Source organism: Paramisgurnus dabryanus, chromosome 19 (assembly GCF_030506205.2).
Source record: "Paramisgurnus dabryanus chromosome 19, PD_genome_1.1, whole genome shotgun sequence".
NCBI classification, from domain to species: domain Eukaryota; kingdom Metazoa; phylum Chordata; class Actinopteri; order Cypriniformes; family Cobitidae; genus Paramisgurnus; species Paramisgurnus dabryanus.
This window is the reverse complement of record NC_133355.1, coordinates 740936-763833: the sequence shown is the minus strand read 5'-3', so window position 1 is coordinate 763833 and position 22898 is coordinate 740936. Positions and strand designations below refer to the sequence as shown.

At 37.6% G+C, this 22898-nt stretch overlaps 2 protein-coding genes across 2 annotated transcripts in view; both read right to left on the bottom strand.

Moving 5' to 3' along the window:
* LOC135774981 (E3 ubiquitin-protein ligase TRIM39-like) overlaps positions 1-11949 on the bottom strand; it is a 31165-nt gene extending 19216 nt beyond the window's left edge. Inside the window, exon 1 of the mRNA XM_065285012.2 lies at positions 11813-11949. The gene's annotated coding sequence lies outside the window, so the exon portion shown is untranslated. The remainder of the gene's footprint in view (positions 1-11812) is intronic.
* Positions 11950-15363: 3414 nt separating this feature from the next.
* LOC135775022 (E3 ubiquitin-protein ligase TRIM21-like) lies at positions 15364-22677 on the bottom strand. The gene is made up of 6 exons (XM_065285072.1): positions 22126-22677; positions 20860-20955; positions 20640-20786; positions 19086-19260; positions 18657-18683; positions 15364-15965 (listed from the first exon to the last, which is right to left on the bottom strand). Exons 1-6 carry the CDS (start codon positions 22675-22677, stop codon positions 15418-15420), a joined length of 1545 nt encoding a protein of 514 aa, XP_065141144.1. The 3' UTR covers positions 15364-15417.
* Between the last annotated feature and the right edge of the window lie 221 nt (positions 22678-22898).

The following is a 22898-nucleotide window of genomic DNA, read 5'->3' as shown; positions in this document are numbered from 1 at the left end:
TCTTCGCCCGAGGGGCGAAAAAGCAGCCGAAAAATCCCATTGACTTAACATGGAGACAAACTTTGACGAGTCGTAGCTCAGACCTAGAATTTCACAGAAACTTGTGACTTGCCACATTTGAAGAGGCTGGCAGGCTCTGTAAGAACATACCTCACAATGGGGTGTAAGTTGTACCCCTGGGGTGTAAGAGGTCCCCAAATTTCCCCATAGACTTATAATGGGGCAGGAATCATGCCCATATAAGGAACTAAAAACGTCCCGGATGGGATATCTTTGCAGCGCAGTGTCATAGAAACATGGGGGTGGGCTCATTTTACTCAGGCATCCAATCAGTCCCTTAGGATCCTTATTGAGCTATCAAGCCACGCCCCTAGCAACCATTTTGGGCACCCTAGCAACATCTCCCATAGACTGCAATTATAAAATGCCCAGATGGATATCTTTGCAGCACAGTGTCACAGAGACATGGGGGTGGGCTCATTTTACTCAGGCATCCAATCAGTCTCTCACCATCCTTATTGAGGTATTAAGCCACGCCCCTAGCAACCAAATATGAGCAGCCTAGCAACATAATAAACAAAGCCTTATATCTCTGGATCCGGACATCATAGAGACATGGGGGTTGGGTCTTTGGGTCATATTAGCTTCATGCTAGCTTCATGCTAAGTCATGCTAGCTTCGTGCTAGTTTCATGCTAGCTTTATGTTAATTTCATAATAAATCTTGCTAACTTGATGCTAAATCATGCTAACTTCATGTTAAATCTTGTTAGCTTCACGCTAAATCATGCTAGCTTCATGCTAATCATGCTAGCATAATCTTAATCATGCTAGCATCATGTTAATTTCATGCTAAATTCATGCTAACTTCATGGTAATCATGCTAACATCATGCTAGCTTCATGCAAATTATGCTAGCTTCATGCTAATCATACTAACATCATGCTAGCTTCATGTTAACATCATGCTAGCTTCATGCTAATCATGCTAACATCATGCTAACTTCATGCTAATCATGCTAACATCATGTTAATCATACTAGCTTCATGCTAATCATGCTAGCATCATGCTAGCTTCGTGCTAATCATGCTAGCATCATGCTAGCTTCGTGCTAATCATGCTAGCATCATGCTAGCTTCGTGCTAATCATGCTAGCATCATGCTAGCTTCGTGCTTATCATGCTAGCATCATGCTAGCTTCGTGCTAATCATGCTAGCATCATGCTAGCTTCGTGCTAATCATGCTAGCATCATGCTAGCTTCGTGCTAATCATGCTAGCTTCATGCTAGCTTCGTGCTAATCATGCTAGCTTCATGCTAGCTTCGTGCTAATCATGCTAGCTTTATGCTAGCTTTGTGCTAATCATGGTAGCATCATGCTAGCTTCATGCTAATCATGCTAGCTTCGTGCTAATCATGCTAGCTTCATGCTAGCTTTGTGCTAATTATGCTAGCATCATGCTAGCTTCATGCTAATCATGCTAGCATCAGGCTAGCTTCGTGCTAATCATGCTAGCATCATGCTAGCTTCATGCTAATCATGCTAGCTTCATGTTAGCTTCATGCTAATCATGCTAACATCATGCTAGCTTCATGCTAATCATGCTAGCTTCATGCTAATCATGCTAGCATCATGCTAGCTTCGTGCTAATCATGCTAGCATCATGCTAGCTTCGTGCTAATCATGCTAGCATCATGCTAGCTTCATGCTAATCATGCTAGCTTCATGCTAGCTTCATGCTAATCATGCTAACATCATGTTAGCTTCATGCTAGTCATGCTAGCATCATGCTAGCTTCATGCTAGTCATGCTAGCTTCATGCTAATCATGCTAGCATCATGCTAACGTCATGCTGAATCATGCTAATCATGCTAGCATCATATTTCATCATGATAACTTTTTTAAATCATGCTAGCTTCACACTTAAACATGTCAACAGCCAGGTAAACTACTAGACTAAATTTCTTTTACATTTCTGTCAATCAGCTTTTTGCATTTTCATGCACTGGTAATTCCTTGGGAATTGCATATCTAGTTATTATTATTATTCTTCCAACCAAATTTCCGCAATTAATACGGCTCGAACCGTTTAACTTAGAAACTTCATTCAAACTTTCAAACGTGCGGACTATTCGGGAATAGTGTGCTATGACTTTTATAATCGATCGGGGGTACGGTCTTCGCCCCAGGGGCGAAAAAGCAGCCGAAAAATCCCATTGACTTAACATGGAGACAAACTTTGACGAGTCGTAGCTCAGACCTAGGATTTCACAGAAACTTGTGACTTGCCACATTTGAAGAGGCTGGCAGGCTCTGTAAGAACATACCTCACAATGGGGTGTAAGCTGTACCCCTGGGGTGTAAGAGGTCCCCAAATTTCCCCATAGACTTATAATGGGGCAGGAATCATGCCCATATAAGGAACTAAAAACGTCCCGGATGGGATATCTTTGCAGCGCAGTGTCATAGAGACATGGGGGTGGGCTCATTTTACTCAGGCATCCAATCAGTCCCTTAGGATCCCTATTGAGCTATCAAGCCACGCCCCTAGCAACCATTTTGGGCACCCTAGCAACATCTCCCATAGACTGCCATTATAAAATGCCCAGATGGATATCTTTGCAGCACAGTGTCACAGAGAGATGGGGGTGGGCTCATTTTACTCAGGCATCCAATCAGTCTCTCACCATCCTAATTGAGGTATTAAGCCACGCCCATAGCAACCAAATATGAGCAGCCTAGCAACATAATAAACAAAGCCTCATATCTCTGGATCCGGACATCATAGAGACATGGGGGTTGGGTCTTTGGGTCATATTAGCTTCATGCTAGCTTCATGCTAAGTCATGCTAGCTTCGTGCTAGTTTCATGCTAGCTTTATGCTAATTTCATAATAAATCTTGCTAACTTAATGTTAAATCATGCTAGCTTCATGTTAAATTTTGTTAGCTTCATGCTAAATCATGCTAGCATCATGCTAATCATGCTAGCATCATGCTAACTTCATGCTAATCATGCTAGCATCATGCTAGCTTCATGCTAATCATGCCAGCATCATGCTAGCTTCATGCTAATCATGCTAACATCATGCTAATCATGCTAACATCATGCTAATCATGCTAACATCATGTTAGCTTCAATGCTAATCATGTTAGCTTCATGCTAATCATGCTAACTTCATGCTAATCATGCTAACATCATGCTAATCATGCTAACATCATGTTAGCTTCAATGCTAATCATGTTAGCTTCATGCTAATCATGCTAACTTCATGCTAATCATGCTAACATCATGCTAGCTTCATGTTAATCATGCTAGCTTCATGCTAGCTTCATGCTAATCATGCTAGCTTCATACTAGCTTCATGCTAGCTTCAATGCTAATCATGTTAGCTTCATGCTAATCATGTTAGCTTCATGCTAATCATGCTAGCATCATGCTAGCTTCATGCTAATCATGCTAGCTTAATGCTAGCTTCAATGCTAATCATGTTAGCTTCATGCTAATTATGTTAGCTTCATGCTAATCATGCTAGCATCATGTTAGCTTCATGCTAATCATGCTAGCATCATGCTAGCTTCATGCTAATCATGCTTCCATCATGCTAGCTTCATGCTAATCATGCTAACATCATGTTAGCTTCATGCTAACATCATGCTAGCTTCATGCTAATCATGCTAACATCATGCTAGCTTCATGCTAATAATGCTAGCATCATGTTAGCTTCATGCTTATCATGCTAACATCATGCTAGCTTCATGCTAATCATGCTAACATCATGCTAGCTTCATGCTAACATCGTGCTAGCTTCATACTAATCATGCTAGCATCGTGCTAGCTTCATGCTAATCATGCTAGCATCGTGCTAGCTTCATGCTAATCATGCTAGCATCGTGCTAGCTTCATGCTAATCATGCTAGCATCATGCTAATCATGCTATCATCGTGCTAGCTTCATGCTAATCATGCTAGCATCGTGCTAGCTTCATGCTAATCATGCTAGCATCGTGCTAGCTTCATGCTAATCATGCTAGCATCGTGCTAGCTTCATGCTAATCATGCTAGCATCGTGCTAGCTTCATGCTAATCATGCTAGCATCGTGCTAGCTTCATGCTAATCATGCTAGCATCGTGCTAGCTTCATGCTAATCATGCTAGCATCGTGCTAGCTTCATGGTAATCATGCTAGCATCGTGCTAGCTTCATGCTAATCATGCTAGCTTCGTGCTAACTTCATGCTAATCATGCTAGCATCGTGCTAGCTTCATGTTAATCATGCTAGCATCGTGTTAGCTTCATGTTAATCATGTTAGCATCATGCTAGCTTCATGCTAATCATGCTAACATCATGCTAACTTCATGCTAATCATGCTAGCATCATGCTAATCATGCTGGCATCATGCTAGCTTCATGCTAATCATGCTAGCATCATGTTAGCTTCATGCTAATCATGCTAGCTTCATGCTAGCTTCATGCTAGCATCATGCTAACGTAATGCTGAATCATGATAACTTTTTTTAAATCATGCTAGCTTCACACTAAAACATGTCAACAGCCAGGTAAACTACTAGACTAAATTTCTTTTACATTTCTGTCAATCAACTTTTTGCATTTTCATGCACTGGTAATTCCTTGGGAATTGCATATCTAGTTATTTCATATTGTTTCTTCATATAATTTTTATCAAGTTATAAAAATGGTCTAATGTTATTATTATTAATGAATTATGATGCAACATAAATAAGCTTGTTGGGTTATTTTATTTAAAAACAGATTTTTTTACATTAACTCATTCCCCACCAGCCATTTTTCGAAAAGTTGCCCGCCAGCATTTTTTTATGATTTTCACAAAAGTTTTACAAAATGCTTTCCAGGAAAATTTTCTTCTAAAAATATATAAACATACAAATATATCAAATGAAAGAACAGACCCTCTACTTTCAAACAAACAATAAAAAAAGTGAAAAACCGTTTCATCCTATTTTTTTCCCTGCTTATAAACTCTTAAATTATTGGTATTTTCTTTACAAATACAAAATTTTTTTTTAAACAAAAAGCTGAAACAATTGCATTTTTGTGAAGGAATTTAGTTAGAGATCAGATTCAGAACGAATATCAAACATAAAATTAGTAAATAACGTTTTGGCTTCAGTTTATCCATAAATTGGGTAAGTCCGCTATCTAGTGGACAATCGCGGTATTGCACATTAACATAAATTCTTCAGAAACACGTTTTTTATGCAAATTTTTTTTCTTAATTGACAAGATAACTTGTCAATAGCAGGGAAAAGAGTTAGAAAATATTATTGGACAAGAAAGCTTTGAAAAAGTACCCTACTAATATTTCAAAAGTTATCAGCATTTAGCACTGACATATGTGTAATTTAGACAGGCTGTCAGTGCAGTTACACTGCTACGCCAGTGGGACGCGGCAACAGACGAATTTGATAAAAGAGTCCTTATTAGACTGTTTTTATTATTATACGCTTAAAACACTGATTCAATATGAATAATACAATGTTAACAATGACATGAAATTTAACTTTCAGCGCCATTTTACAATGCTAAATCTTTTTTTACGGTCTATGTGCTCGTCACGTAGGTAACTGAAGCTCATGTTTCAAGTGATGTTTTCAGTCACATTATCGTGAGGTCTACCCAACATTAAAAACGAAAACGATCACATAAATATGGTTATAAGACTTCTTACCATAATGTGCTTTTTGAGATTAGAGGCTGAAGTATTGTAAGCCGAAATCACTGCAGATGGCAAACAAAGTTTGCACGCTGTCTCCTTTCCTTCCTCTGTTTGTGAACAACTCCCAGGTTCGGCCATAGGCACTCATCATCCGGTATTTCTTCCGAATTTTTAATTAATTCAGCGTCCATAACGCCAAAGTTCTTTGACATTAAAACACTAAATACAACGTCACAGTGAAGGACGCGCGAGGATCGATTGAATAGCTCTCCAGAGATTTCCGGTCCAAATACAAGGGTTTTTATTGGCCCGCCCACGATCAATTATTTCTATTGGATATCCAAATGCTGTCAAAGATTTGAATATTAATTTAATTCAAATTCTACAAGTACTTAGTAACGAATGTGATTTTCAAAGTAGCGAAGTACATTACTTACCTCAATTTGTACTTAAGTACAAGGAAAATTACAGACTTAAAAATTTACTCATAAAAGTACAAGTACACGAAAAAACTACTTAATTACAGTAACGTGAGTAGTTGTAATTCGTTACTTCCACCTCTGGTAACAAGTGCCACTTTAATTTACAGCCCGCAGATGTTGTATTTACTCTTTAACTACGTGAAACAAGGGGGTAACAAGTGCCACTTTAATTTACAGCCCGCAGATGTTGTATTTACTCTGTAACTACGTGAAACAAGGGGGTAACAAGTGCCACTTTAATTTACAGCCCGCAGATGTTGTATTTACTCTGTTACTACGTGAAACAAGGGGGTAACAAGTGCTACTTTAATTTACAGCCCACAGATGTTGTATTTACTCTGTAACTACGTGAAACAAGGGGGTAACAAGTGCCACTTTAACTCTTTCCCCGCCATTGACGAGATATCTCGTCAATTAAGAGAAAACGCTTCCCGCCCCTGACGAGATTTTCCGTCTTTCCGCAATACCGCTATTATCCACCAGGTGGCGCCCTTCCGCAACTTTTTAAAACCGGAAGTATTGCCCTATGGCAAGCTGCTGCATGTCCGTGTCTGTTTTAAAGATCGCTCTGAATGAGATCTATATGAAAAGTCCGTCATAAAAATTGAATTATCTCTGCTTTTTGCTCAAAATATGGTGTTTTTGCAAAAACCTACCCATATTCAAAAGCTGATTGCAAAAGAACCACTAAAGGTAGGATGAAATTTTTTTTTTTTGTTTGAAAGCAGAGGGTCTGTTCTTTCATTTGGAATATCGTATGTTTATATATTTAAAGAAGAACATTTTCTGGAAGGCATTAAACTTTGGTGAAAATCATGAAAAACGCTGGCGCTGGCTGGCAACATTTTTTAAAAACGCTGGCGATGAAAGAGTTAATTTACAGCCCGCAGATTCTGTACTTACTCCTACTCCTTGAAACAAGGGGGTAAAAAATGTTGACTTAGACTGTAACAACACAAAACAATGGTATATTTACACAGTAACTAAAGAAAATACACTCTTAGAAAGGATGTGTTAATTTTTTACACATCTTTGTGTGTTAAGTTTTTAAAACATTATGTGTAATTTTAACACATTATGTGTCATTTTGTGTTGATTTTGTGTTAAAATATCACACAAGTTGGGTTAAAAGTAACACAAAATGTGTTGTTTACATAATAACACAGAGATGGGTGGATTCTGGGACAACGCATTTAGTGTGTTGTCCCAGAATCAACACTAATGTGTTGTTTTTAACACATCCGTTCTAAGAGTGTAGTTCTAGTTTTGCTTGCTTTGTTTTCACCATAGTTGCCTTGCCTATTTTAAATTTTGCTTGATGACCCAACAAATTCCTGTACTCTTTTTCTTTCTTAAGGTAAGTAACCTTTATTGAAAATTCTAAATAAATTGTATTGTATAGCATAAACACATTAACTGAATTTCAAGTTTTATTGTTTAGTAATTTAAAATACTTACTGCATATATTATTTGTATTTTTCCTGGTTGTTACCCCTTTGTTCCCCAAATATTATAAATTGTTCCCTTATAATTACACGTACGTACTTCATAAGTTTACTATAATTACAGAAACATACGATGTAAATTCGCTGTAATTATTCAGTATTTACTTCATATATTATTTGTATTTTCCTGGTTGTTACCCCTTTATTCCCCAAATATTATAAATTGTTCCCTTATAATTACACGTACATACTTTATAAGTAAACTATAATTACAGAAACATACGCTGTAAATTCGCTGTACTTACGCGGTACTTTCCGGGCTGTAATCTAAAGCGTTACCGAAATGAACAGAATTATTATTTTTTTACTTCTAATACACTATGTCCAGCTGCAATGAGTGCATGCACGTCATCTTCTTCTTTTTAGTTTTATGGCAGATTTCAGGTTGGAGTAAAAATTTACATTTGTGCTCTACTGAAGAAACAAAGTTACCTACATCTTGGATGCCCAGGGGGTAAGCTGATAAACATAAAAATTTCACTTTGGGTGAACTATAATAATAATAATTCATTTTATTTGTGGGCGCCTTTCACGACACTCAAGGACACCTTACAATAAAAAACAATACAGTCAAAATACATAAAACAAATAAGTCATACATCAGTTACACAAATAATCACATAAAAGCCTGCCTAAAAAGATGAGTCTAGATTAAAAAAGAGTCAGATGTTCACTGGTCCGTATATCTAATGGTAGCGTATTCCACAGATAGGGGGCTGCATAGCTAAATGCTCGTGACCCCAAAGATTTTGTATAAATCCGGGGACGGACTAGAGCTAAGGAATTAGCTGATCTTAGTGCACGAGATGGAGTGTAGTGCTGGATAAGATCAGTTAGATAAGAAGGTGCTTGATTGTTAATTGCTTTGTAAGTGAGGTCAGCCCCCGGGTTTCTTGGGGATTGGAGTAATGACAGCTGTTTTAAAAGAGTCAGGGACTATACCAGACATAAGTGAGGTATGAATAATATCGGTGATTAAAGGTGAAAGGGAGGGTAGACAAGCTTTAACCAAATAACTTGGGATGGGATCTAGATGACAGGTAGTAGATTAAAGGAATAGTCTACTCATTTTCAATATTAAAATATGTTATTACCTTAACTAAGAACTGTTGAATCATCCCTCTATCATCTGTGTGTGTGCACGTAAGCGCTGGAGCGCGCTGCGACGCTACGATAGCATTTAGCTTAGCCCCATTCATTCAATGGTACCATTTAGAGATAAAGTTAGAAGTGACCAAACACATCAACGTTTTTCCTATTTAAGACGAGTAGTTATACGAGCAAGTTTGGTGGTACAAAATAAAACATAGCGCTTTTCTAAGCGGATTTAAAAGAGTAACTATATTTTATGGCGTAATAGCACTTTTGGGAGTACTTCGACTTGGCGCAGTAACACCCTCCCTCTCCCATTATGAGAGTGAGAAGGGGAGCGGACTTTTCAGGCGAGTCGAAGTACTCCCAAAAGTGCTATTACGCCATAAAATATAGTTCCTCTTTTAAATCCGCTTAGAAAAGCGCTATGTTTTATTTTGTACCACCAAACTTGCTCGTATAACTACTCGTCTTAAATAGGAAAAACGTTGATGTGTTTGGTCACTTCTAACTTTATCTCTAAATGGCAGCATTGAATGAATGGGGCTAAGCTAAATGCTATCGTAGCGTCGCAGCGCGCTCCAGCGCTTACGTGCACACACACAGATGATAGATGGATGATTCAACAGTTCTTAGTTAAGGTAATAACATATTTTGATATTGAAAATGAGTATTTTAATCCTTTAATTTTTCATATTTACAAGCATTTGTGTGCTGCTGCCCATCCATGTGTGTGATAAGCAAACACGCATTGTCATCACTGATCTATATAAATGACTGGATTGCGCATAGAACGCTTGACGTAACTGCGTGACGTGAAGCCAGCGCAGAGTTCGAGCCGCCATCTTGGTATACCCAACCGGCAGAGAGCGCCATTGACTTCCATTCAAAATCATGATTAAAATTTACCCCCTTTACAGCGTATCAGTTACACAAGGTTATTTTTTAGGATATGTGTACGTTAATTATTTGTTAATTCTGGTGTTATTTGCAATGTTTATGTTTTAATCGGGCAGGATAATGGATTTATAAAAAACCGTTAAGGTGAGTGTGTCTGTTGCATTTGTTAATGACACGGGTATAAATAAAGTTTTTTTGACATTCAGCTACACTGTGACGGTCAGCGTTATTTCTTTAAATAAGTTTAGATAACATAATTACAAAACTAGCAAATTATTGCATGAACACACGGTACAAAGCATGATTATTTATATAGATTTCAGAATGAGCACGTTTATTGTCATTAATACTAAATGCTGCGGTCTGTCTGCTGATCTGATACTGTAATAAAGATGAATTTATAATAACTGATTAAAACGCAAAATGTACAACGTTCAGTAAATAACTATTTACATGCTTTGGACGTTTGTGTTGTAATAATGTACAGGGTAAGTTCACATATAAAAACGAAGACGAGTAAAGTGATGTTTTATCATTAAAATCTGATAACGTCCATTGATTTAATAGAACGTTTGGGTATACCAACATGGCGGCGCGGTGGCTTCACAAGAGTGACGTCATGCGCAATCCAGTCATTTATATAGATCAGTGATTGTCATCCGTTTATAGGCACATATTACTAAAGTCCTCATTAAAACAAAAACAATATTGCACCATTGACTTTAGACTCTAAACCAGGTTTTTGTTGGTCAATGGCGTAGTCTATTTTAGTTGCCTCAAAATAGCAACGCGCCAACAATGCACCTGAACACACCTCGTTTACAGACCAGAACGCCCGTGGGAGCAAAATTGGGCGCAAATGCATTTAAACAATGTGGCGCTAAACTTGAGAATGATAATTGCTCCAGGTTCAAACTCAAAAGACACTTGTGTCTCGCATTGCGCTGCATTGTGCCAGGTGTAGCCCCTTTGTGTTTTGCATTATATGCATTTTACATATTAGACTCATACATCATTATTTTTATTATTTTTTATTATTATTAATTATTTTTAGTTGTATTGTCTGTTGAGAACAACACTGTAGCACTTTTCCCAAGACAAATTTCCCTTCAGGGACAAATAAAGTTTATCCTTATCCTTACTAATACAAACTTAGACATCAAAGGAACATAAAAAATGTGAAATCGGATAACCATTAAATACAATAGAATTTCTGTGATGGTTTCTATTGGTTGTTTTAGACACCCAGCTCATCAGTAAAGCCGGTTCCTTGATTAGTAGTAAAGCACCATCATCTGCTTTCAGAACCTGTTGCTGTTTCATCTTAGCTTAGCTATAGCGGTTTAAGCTTAGCAGGCGACTGACGTATTCATGTGGGCGTAGGTTAGTAAAAACCTCCAATATTGATGTAATTTAAGCAGAAAGTAGAGGGGTGTAGTCCAAACCAGCCGTTAGCTGTAGGCTTTGAAAGGGGAAATTTGAGCTTTGGCAGTTAACTTTGAGCTTTATCATTTTGCAGTTATTATTTATGCTCTAACAGCAACATTACACACTAACTAAAGTTTGAATTAGGAGTAGGCAAATTTGAAGCAAAGGTATGTGATTAACATATAACATTATCTTATTTTTGACGGAGGTGCAGTTAGCAGCTTTTGGATCTGGGCTCTTCTGTTTTTTCTTCACTTTGGTTGTGAAGATTTTGGCATTAATCTTGCCCTTTTTATTTAAACACTTTCAAGAAAGAAATCACAACATATTTAATTTCACATATCACCAACGCGTGAAAAGAATCAAACTACTATCAATTTGCAGCTTGTAATAAGGATTGAGCTTTTAAATCTCACTGGTTTAAAAACATAATCGAAAGTAATTTTGAAAGACAAGTTATATGGTTAGTAATTTTGCATGTTTATGTCAGCTCATTAAAAATAGCATGTGATCTGTTCAAACTTTTAGATCTTTGCTGTTCTTAATTTTCTAGCAGATGGTAAAGTAAAATCAATATTATTTAAATTTGATCACTTTAATTTAAGCCGCTCGATAAAGACAAATGAATCTTGCACATCCGTGTGGTTACTTCCTGTTTCTTTGTTCATCATATCTTAAGACAATCTGTGTTATATTTCTATCACTTACCTGTGAGTGAATATCAGCTGTGTTTAATACACATGAACGAAGAAATATTCTGTTGTAAGATTAAAGACAGATAGGTTAGATAGTTAAAGTCTCTGTCGTTGTTCAACTTGGTTTCACTTTCTCTAACACTATATGTCATAACCCCACCTATATATGTTGTAACCCATGGCTGCGTTCCAGAGGCGTATTGCACAAATGCAAGACAAGGGATAAGGCTGGGATTTTCCAGTTATCCTGGCTGAATTTAGCCCTGACTCGGTTGCATGAAGAGAGACTAAATTTATCTAGATGAAGTTACTATGGACATTTACCCTTTGCAGCTAACCTGCTTCAGGGCAGGCTAACACTTTACTTTAATAGTGAATTGTCCCAGCCCTTACAAAGAGGAGTTATACAGCCTAATGGCCACAGGTATAAAAGATCTTCTAAAACGCTCAGTAGAACACTAAGCAGTGATCAGTCTCAGTGCAACATGAACAGAGTCCAGCTCCATCCCAGTCCAGAGCCAGCCCTTCTAATGAATGTGTCCAGTTTATTTCTGGCCGCCACCTTCATACTAATTTCCCAACAGACCACTGCATAAAAATAATGCTAGACACCACAGACTCATAAAACATCCGCATCATGGTATAGCAGACTATACCATTGCAGATTAATCGGATAGTTCCTCTGTCATAAATATTAATGTGTTTTAGTCACATTCATGGTCCTGCATTAAAATACTATATACTGTCATTTATCTAAGTATGCGTTCTGTTATTTTAGTGTTATTATGAAGATTGCTGTCAGGGGTTTGATGAATACATTTATTAATGCAGTTGTTGAAATAAAAAAATGGCTGATGAAGTTAAGGCATGATAAATATCTGACAGAGAGGTTCAGATTCTCAGGTGATGTAAGAAATGTCAGTCTAGCACTGAAATCACTTCTACAAAATTGCAAGTAACAGGAACAGATTACTAAGTGTTACATTAGCACAGTCACAGTAGAACAGGCATTAGTTTGTGTTACAGCTTTCCCTATAGATGGATTTCAGTCACGTGACCTTTTACATCATGCCGCCATCTTTAGGACCTACCGAGTACCAGTAGGCTATTGACAAGCATTGGCTACCCTGCTACGATTTACGGATCTCTTATCTTTTACTGTCTATGATTCTTACGGATACAGTAAAGGGCTACGAAAGACAACATGTCGGATCTCGACTGTCATGAAAATAAACGCTACTTTAAAAAAATATCTTCGTTAGGGTGTGATGCTTTCTCGATCCGTGATGCGTTCCTCCAGCCGCTGTCCGCTGCTACCGAACTACCACTATTTTACAACATAAGAAGGCGAGACACAACATGAAACTTTGCTCGAAGTATCACCTGGATCTCTACACATGAACGCGAGCATTGAGAACATTGTTTGTGTACACAGAGTTTACTTAAAAGAAAGGTTTTGTACAACTGACTTTGGCTGTTATGGTGTCCGCTTGTCATCTCTGCTAGACGTAAATAATCGATTTCCGAAGGGGAATGAATGAATCTCATATGAGGCTCCTTTTTCAACTAGAAGGTCAATATTGTTTTTCACTTGCGACAAAACAACGACTTATCCGTGCATTTTTTATGGAATTATGCTTTAGGAGATGTCAATCTTTACAATCCTCCCTCCTTACGTCGCAATTGGAGATCGATACATCTTGACTGGGAAGAAGGCGGCGAGCGGACGCCAAATCATCCAAAGTCAGTTGTTCAAAACCTTCTTTTTAGTTAACTCTCTGTTCACAATGAATGTTCTCAATGCTCGAGTTCACGTGTAGAGACATAGGCGATACTTCGAGCAAAATATCATGTTGTGTTGAGCCTTCTTAGTGTTGTTAAAATAGCGATTTTGATGCTCACAGCATATTGAAGGCATAGCTCTAGTTCTTTTGCGACCACTTCAAGTCCTTAAAATGGCGGAAGACAAGTGAGTGACGTCAGCTGATATCCATGTATTGTCTTTGGATGCATAAATAAAATATGTATATGTATGATAAAATATTTCAGCAGACACCTTATGTGTAGATTTATTTCTGCAATCAAGTCACCAGCATGCAAAATGTTGTTAATCTTGATTTTCTGAAAGTGATGGATTTTCCAAATTATTATGCACGTGCCATTTTTATTTATTTTTTACAATAAAGTCAGTAAGTTTACAAATTGTATTTTACCCTCAATAGTTATATGACAGTGTGCATGTTATTATATTTAAATACATAAACCTCTTTAAATGCTGCTCTTTAAATTATAATTTAATATTAATAATTTAAATATGTATGGGAGGCATAATATTTTGTCTGTTTTATTTTAATAAAGCACAGCATTTAACTGAGCTATATAGTATATAATATATTTTATATTTAAAAAAAAACTTAATGTTGTCATTCTGGAAATGTAGTCTGTGAGTGGCATGATTTTTATGTCAATGTTTAATGAAAAATTCAAGTAACTTGCAGAATTTGATATTATTGTCTTGTGGTAGCCAAAGTACCGCTTTTTTTAGACAGTAAAACATTCCGTTATGAAAATTAACCATGTTTTTTCAAACTTAAGTAACCATGGGTTTTGGTGTATTGATAAGCAAAACCATGGTGTTACTATACACTAACCATGGTTTTACTATGGCTGTCAAAAACATGGTTATTTTGTGGTTACTGTGGTTTTTAAAGTGGTATAACGTTAGTTGGTTTGTTTGAAAGCAATGTCCTATTACATATTTTACTACGTGATTTTTACACGGTGTTGACAGTGCAGATACGTCACATGTTATTTTAAAGTAGCAAAAAGGATTTTTTCGATCAGACAGAAACTACACTTTACAAAAGATTAAATCAAACTCTCTTTCCCCTTTATTTTACGCATTTTAGTGGATTTAAATGTTGGCTACAGTATGTTTTAGGGATGCATAAATCGTGATTAATCTATATCAGAATAAAAGTTTTTGCTTACATCATATGTGTGTGTGTGTGTGAACTCTGGTCTGACACAAAAACAGAAGAGAAAGTCAAAGCCTCAGGTTTAACCTTGTTTTGTTTCATGGTTGGTAGTTCTCATTGGTAGATAGTTAAAATGCATTATTTTATAATAAATTTGATTTCCTTAAAAATATAAATAGCATTTATGTTGGGCCAATGTGCTGTGGTGTGAGCAGTGTGTGGTGGGCGGTTCAGGGCCACTTTTTGATCCTAGTCCACCACTGCAAAGTGGCATGTGCCATCGTTCACCGGAAGTGCAACTCGACGAGCCACTAAATACAGTGGTCTAAGCCTTAATAAAAGAAAGGAAAAACGAAAAAACAACCACTTACTGCTCTTAAATGAGTAACTGTAGTTTTAATAAAGATACATATTAAAACTGGAAACAATGAGTGCAGTGTTGCCTGCTTAGAAAATTGCACATAATATATAGATTAAAACTGACAAAACGGTGATTGAAATATTTAATTTGTAATTAAAAGAAAACATGTTTAATTATATATTCTAACAATATCCAGATATTAATGTTGAAATATATCATGTCAAACACATATTTTGTGAATGACATCTGCAGTATTTTATACTTGGAATATCTGTACATTTACTGATTATTATTGACAGGTGTGATGATCAGTGGGGCTGAGTTTTTACCTTTATCATTGTTACATGGGCTAAAATATGGATAAAGTTTCTCATTAAAAGATTGATTAGTGAAAGAGTAGATATGAGATGTGGACTCCACATCATAAAATATGACGAAACCCTCATCATAATCCACAAACACACCCACCTTCTGTGGTATCACTTTCAGAGACAGAGAGACATCAGGATCAGCTTGAGCTTTATATTCATTGTCATTCCTCATAGTCACAGTCCAGAATCCATTCGCTGGTGTTCTTGTGCTCTTTCCCTTTCTGTTAACAGATTCACTGGCCACACCTAAAACCCAGCAATTCTTTCCTTTCACTTGAACATCATAATATAATCTCCCAGTTGAGAATCCCTCCTTGCCCAGGACATTTAAATACATATCAAATCTCTTTGGGTTGCTTGGGACATCACGAGACATGTCTCCATGTCTCACTTGTTTGTTATCATCAGACAGGATGAGATATGGATTTGCTGTATCAGGATCTAAAGTCACATCCACTGAGAGAGATCAGAAAATATGAATCACAACTTCACAACACAAACACTTTGTGATGATGTTTGTGATATTTAATACAGTGATTAATCAAACTTTAACACATCAATAATCTGTCAGTATATACAGTGAGAATAATGCTGCGTTTACACCAACCGCGTTTCAGGCGTCAAAATCGCATCTACCGCGCCTAGTTTGAATGCATTTGCGTGTGTAGAGCGAAGTAGACGCGTGGAAAAAGCAAGAATTTGACGCCCGTCAGAGGCAAACTTCGCTTCTTGTGGGAGGGGCAAGTGCTATGCCGTTGTCTGTTTGCAAGATGACTGATGTTGATTGTGCATTTATCGAGAGAGTTACCAGTTTATTTGGAGACCTTACTATAGGGGGAAAATAAACGGCGCGGGTCGATAAACATCACGTGACTCAAAAGTGAAATGTGTATTACAACTTACCAGGTTGCCCAATGTTCTCACTGACACTCTTCCAAGCGAGGTCCTTTTTATTCCTGTCTCTATAGAAATAACAATTTGTGTCGTATAGCTCCGGGTGACTGCTCACGCACAATATCAAGCGTTCCTTCATGTTGAATGAGTGACCCGAGCGGGGCTGCCGCCACAGCAGCAAGCAGGTTAAAATTTTTCAACTCGGGCGTCAGCCGGCAATTTGCGTCAAATACAAAAAAGCCCCATTCGCGTGTACCGCACGTACCGTGCCAGGAGCTCCATTCGCGCGAACTAGACGTGAGAATGAGGCAGAAACGCTTCTTTTGCGCCGTGCCAAACGCCTCCTCCGCGCTGCGAGACCTCCAGACGCACGTCAGTGCATCTTCACATTGACTTAACATTGAAATCACTCGCGCTTCACGCCTCTACCGCGACTGGTGTAAACGCAGCATAAGAATCACCCCCCTTTAAAATAATCAGGTTTTGTTGCTTTACAGCTTGAAATGAGCACAGACACACTCTTTGTTTTATCTAGCTGTATTTACATCTGAAGCAACCGCTCAACTATGGGTGGCAAGGCACTGTCAAAAAATCTCCGGGATAAAGTTGTGAACAGGCACAAGTCAGGAGATGGATACAAAATATTGCAAAGGCTTTATCAATGCATAGAATCACAGTGAAGTCATATTACTAAGAAGTGGTATTTGGTACAACTCAGACCTTCCCTGGATCAGGACATCACTACAAACTGGATAAAAGAGCCAGGAGGAAACTGGTTAGAGAGGCCACCAAGAGGCCTACAGCAACTCTGTAGCAGTTGCAGGAGTTTATGACGAAGAGTGATCATTGTGTGCATGTGACAACAATATCACAAATTCTTCACAAATGTGGCTTGTATTGTGGAAAAATGCAGGGAAAAAGCCACTTCTCAAGAAAGGCAACATTCAGTCACGACTGAGCTTTGCCAAAACACACCTTGATGATTCTGTGGCCACATGGAAAACGTGTTATGGTCAGATGAGACTACAATTGAACTATTTGGCCTCAACACCAAAAGATATGTCTGGGAAAATCCAATACAGCTCAACATCTAAATAACATCATTCCTAGTAAAACATGGAGGCGCTAATATTTTGTTATGGGGTGTTTCTCTCCAACAAGAACTGGTCAAGATAGAAGGAAAAATGGATAGGGCACAATACTGTCTACAGAAAGTTACAGAAAGTTGTCAATAGGAAGAAGGCTTACCTTCCAACATGACCGAAGCACAAAGCAAAACTGTGCTAACTTTGTTCTAGCTTGCGCTGTCTTGAGTAAACCTGTTGTCATCTGTGCTTTGCTGTAAGTTCCCAAACTCCCTTTTAGCAATGAAAAACATCCACAGGTTGAGAATCAGGAACACCATACCAGTTTTTTTTCCAGACTTGCAGCTTGTGGTGGCACATTTGTGACGTGCACGTCCGCATATATGCTTAAATGCAACTTAAATGAGGCTCAGCGGAGCACGTTGACTGACACCAGCGGTGTTTGTACAGAAACTGTCATGTGATACAGGGGTAGTGGTAAACGCGATGTGCAAACATCTATTTGTGGTGGCCAGATTTTACTTTTGTGGCAGACTGAGAAATAAATGAGTGTATGGGGATGTATATTAAAACAACGCTCTCACTTCAGTAGGCAGCGCAAATATTAACGACACGCATATAATCCCTCCTACTCTGAAGTGATTCTAAACTCGATGGAAAAGCTAACCAAGCCAAAGTGAGGTGAGCTGACCCGACCTGACCCAAACCGTGGGGAACTATGCAATTGAAAACCGCCATAAATGTGCAAAGTTAGTAGAGACGTATCCCAACAGACTAAAGGCTGTAATTTAAGCAAAAGGTGGTTCAACAAAATACTGACACAAGGGGGTGATCCCACTGTCTGTCTTCATGTAAGGCTGCAAAGCAACAACATTTCATTATTTTAAAGGGGGGTGATTCTTTTCTATACACAGTGTAAATGTAAACTTTTGTATGAGTGAACAGATCAGATGTCACATTCACTTTAAAAATGGCTGGGTTATTTTTAACCAATGCTGGGTAAATATAAAAACGACCTAATGTTAGGTTGTTTTTATACCATGGGTTATAACCCAGCGGTTGGTTTCAAACAATTCAGCATTGGGTGAATTTTAACCCAGCGTTGGGTTCTGTCCAATATTTATCTAGCATGAGTAAAAATAACCCAGCGATTTTTAGAGTTCTGTACCTGCATACTGCTGCATCCACTTCAACTCTGTTCAGACAAATGACAAAAAAACACATTATCACATCTGACATCTATTAATATATAAAAATAATAAAAAAACTGTATGCTTATGTGCCCAATATGTTGTCACCAGTCCACATATTGTCGATTGGTACTGGAAATATAAATATGTAGAAAGAAGAATACATATACATTTCAAACAATACAATTTATACACAAATAGGTATTCATATCTGTTGTTGTACAAAAGGTCTAAGTATTTTTAGACTGCTGAAAAAGACCATAGAGCGAAGAACACATCCAATAATTTAGAATATAAACCCGAGTTGTGGTTTCTTTAATAAAATTTATTTTACAAATAAATGAAAGATTTTTGAATGCCTTTAAACTTAAATCTTTACAGTCACAGTGTATGTAATCTTTACCTACCAGCTTCACCGAGTGTCATGGTGGTGTTGTAAGCCTCCATAATCAAATAACAAAAAACAAATAAGCATATCAACAGGACAGATCCCACATGAACATCAAGCTTGTAAATGGAAAAATCCTTGAACAACTCAGGTGGAGACTTTTGCTGATGTCTGAAGCCTTTCAGATGTATCAACTGAGAAAAAGACACAAATGATCTCAGATAAATCTGTAGAGATTCTGCAAAAATATTAACAATGTCCAAAACTGTGATGAGATTTGCCTAAAACAAAGTCTACAAAGAGCCAAAACCATTCTCAGTTATCTTAACTTTGAAATCTTAGTGCAGGGATCTCAAACTAGCGGCCCGCAGGCCATTTCCGGCTCCCCTCATCGGCCCTCATCTGCTGTCAAAGATATAATATAATCTAGCCAATAAAAGATTTTTATCCACTTATTTTCCTATTTGTTTGATAATTAAAGGTATAGCGGAAGATTTTCCCGAATTATTTAAAAGAACCGCCCCTCGATATTTAAAAAAAAATGCTCCCGAGAGGGAACGCCTGTTAAACGCGTGCACGAGACAGAGAGAGAGCGTGCAGGAGCTCAGTTCTTCTCTTCGCTCTGTTTACAAGTTTCTGTCGGCATGTTTACCGTGTCTGTGCGGTTCGTGACTTGTGCCAGGGCTAGCATCGCAAATCATAGCTTACATCAACTTTTACCAGCAGTGATTTTAAATGGATTTCTCCAAATAGCATGACAAAATGTACCTTTCCAGTAGAAACTTCGCGTGGGAAGCCCAACCTGTCCATTTAGCTCACGCCAGCGTGTGAAATAGTCTCCCATAAACATCTGGTCTTGTTTCTTTATTTATAGTCCTTTCTCTTCTTGTCATACAATTCGTAGACACTTTTTCTCTTGCGACCCTCAAACATTTTGAAAAAAATACAGTGAGAACGCGACCTTCAATGAATGGTTGAAACCGTAGCACAACACACATACACGTGAAAGTGCGCATGTGCAGAAAGCGAACGTAGAGGCGAGCACGTGCGACGGTTATACGTCAACATATAATCAGAATGATTGACATCTGGGATGACCAATAACAGTGGTGATCCACCCGGAAAAACGAAAATCTTCCGCTATACCTTTAATTAATATCAATGTTGCGGTTAAAAAGAAAAAATTAAATGCAAGTCAGGCAGCTTCCTTCTTTTAAAATAGCTCAGGAGTTTGCGCTTCGTAGTGTCTGCCGTTGCTCAGCAACCCTGACGCATGAAAATGGTACCTTTTCAAAAAGTAGGCTACACATTTGTACCTAAAAGGTGCATATTGCTATGTCAAAAGTAAACATTGGTAGAGGTACATACTTGTACCTCAAAGGGACATATCTTTACCAAAATGGTAGATTTTAGGACCTTTTTAAAAGGTACTGTCCCAGTGACAACTTTTATATTTTTTCTGAGTGCATGGGTGAGAAAAAAAGCCATCAGGTGCCCATAAGAAAAAGAGGAAAGAAACGTGCAAAAGAAGAAAAGTATATGTGCAGCTTTGATGAGCGGGAGATTCAGTGACCTGTATTTGGTGTAGATGATCTTCAGTGTTTGTGATCTTCTCCAGCTCAGAGTTTCTTCTCTTCAGCTCAGTGATCTCCTGCTCCAGATCTTTAATGAGATCTTCATCCTGTTTCTCTGCTGCTTTCTGCTTCTTCAGCAGCTCTAACTGATATAATTACAAATCAAATTAAAACATGATATAGTAAACATTGAACTTCTTCAGTAGTTTTTAAACTCACTCTTCTGAGTTCTGCTGAATGTTTGATGTCTTGAATCTTCTTGATTTTCTCTTGGATCTTCTGCTGCACATCTGTCTGTGTTTTCAACAGCTCAATCTATAGAAAGAACAACACAGATACATTTTATTAAAACATGATTTTTTTATGTTCTGAAGAGTCTTGTTATTTTAAAAGAAGTTTAAAGGAACAGTTCAAATTACATTTCTGTCATGTCTTAAAACTGAATAAATTAATTTCACACTCAATCAGGGCTTTGAACCAGATTTTTTCCCAATTGGTTCGTTCCAAACAGAAACAGTATTTTAATGTTTACGGTTTTCGGTTCAACCCTAAAATTGATGTTCCTGATCCGGTTAGAACAAAAAAATACATATTTATTCACTGTTTACTAGTAGAATATCTCAAGATTATCATCCAATCAGATTCGAGAACCAGAAAGAACTGTTGTATAATAATAGGGTAACACTTTATTTTACGGTGTCTTTGTTACACATGCTACATGTAATTATTATAGTAATAACAGTAAATTACACTGTAAAAAAAATCCGTAGAAATTGCAGCTGGGTTGCCGGTAATTTACCATAGATATAAATTTACGTTATTTACTGGCAACATTTTGTTCAAAGTTAAATGAACATTTAACATTTACAAGTCTTTGTCTTTACAGAGTAAAACTAAAACAACAGCATCAAGCAAAACATTCTGGGAAACAAAATCTGAAGCAAAAAACAGAAAACGGTTAATGATGATTTCTGGTTCCCAGAATGCTTTGCAGGAGGCTGTTATTGTATAGTTTTATTCTGTAAAGATAAAGACTTGTTAATATTTAAAATGTATTTAACTTTGAACAAACTCTTGCCAGTAAATAACATAATTTTAAATCTACGGTAAATTACCGGCAACCCAGCTGCAATAACATTGTAATTTCTACGGATTTTTTTACAGTGTATGCATAATTAAATGCAACTAACCCTGAACCAAACCCTAATCCTAACCCCAACCCTATAGTAAGTACATGTTGTTAATGATTATTACTTAGTACTTAAATGTATAATAACACTGTAACAGTAATGCCGTAAAATAAAGTGTGACCAATAATAGTTACCAATTCTACTTCATGTATCTACATGATCAAACTTAATACAAAAAGATTTGTTAAATCATGAATAGTAAATTGGTTCAAATTTGAGTATATTTATATGTGTGAATGAGATTACAGAGCTGTGGGGTAATCATGTCTTCCTTTAAGTTTTCCGTAACCATTACCTTATTTTCTTTACTCTCCTCTTCTAAAGTCACAGTGTTGTGATTCTTGTGATCTGTGACAGTACAGATGAGACACACACATGTCTGATCATCTCTACAGAAGAGCTCCAGAGGTCTCTCGTGTTTCTGACATATATAATCCTGCAGATTATTCACAGGATCAATCAGTTTGTGTTTCTGTAAACCTGTGACTGTCAAATGAGACTCCAGGTGAGTTTTACAGTAAGAGCTCTGACACACCAGACAGGACTTCACAGCCTTCAGTTTTACTTCATCACAGATGTCACAGAAAACTTCAGGTTGTTTCTCTTCAGTTTTCTTATTCTGCTGATGCACAACTTCTCTGAGTGTTGTATTAATCTTGAGTTCAGGTCTCTTCTCGAATGTTTCTTTACAGTTTGGACAGCTACAGTCCTGACTTTTGTCCCAGTGTGTATTCAAGCAGATCATGCAGAAGTTGTGTCCACATGGAGCGGTGACTGGATCATTCAACACATCCAGACAGATTGAACACTTAAGCTCCTCAGTCATTGGATCACTGGAGGATGACATCACTGCAAAGAGAAATTTTCAAAACATATAATCTACTCTTTGTATGTTTGAGATAAGATTGTAGACATTTGATTTATTTCTAATCAAAATTACTGTAAAATTGTATAATCTGATGTAACTACTAAAACTTGGTAATAGTTGAAGGTTAGTTAGCCGCCCCACCCGCTCAGCCCGCCATCCATGCAAGCGGCCCTGAGATGGGTGACCTGAAGATGGCTGGG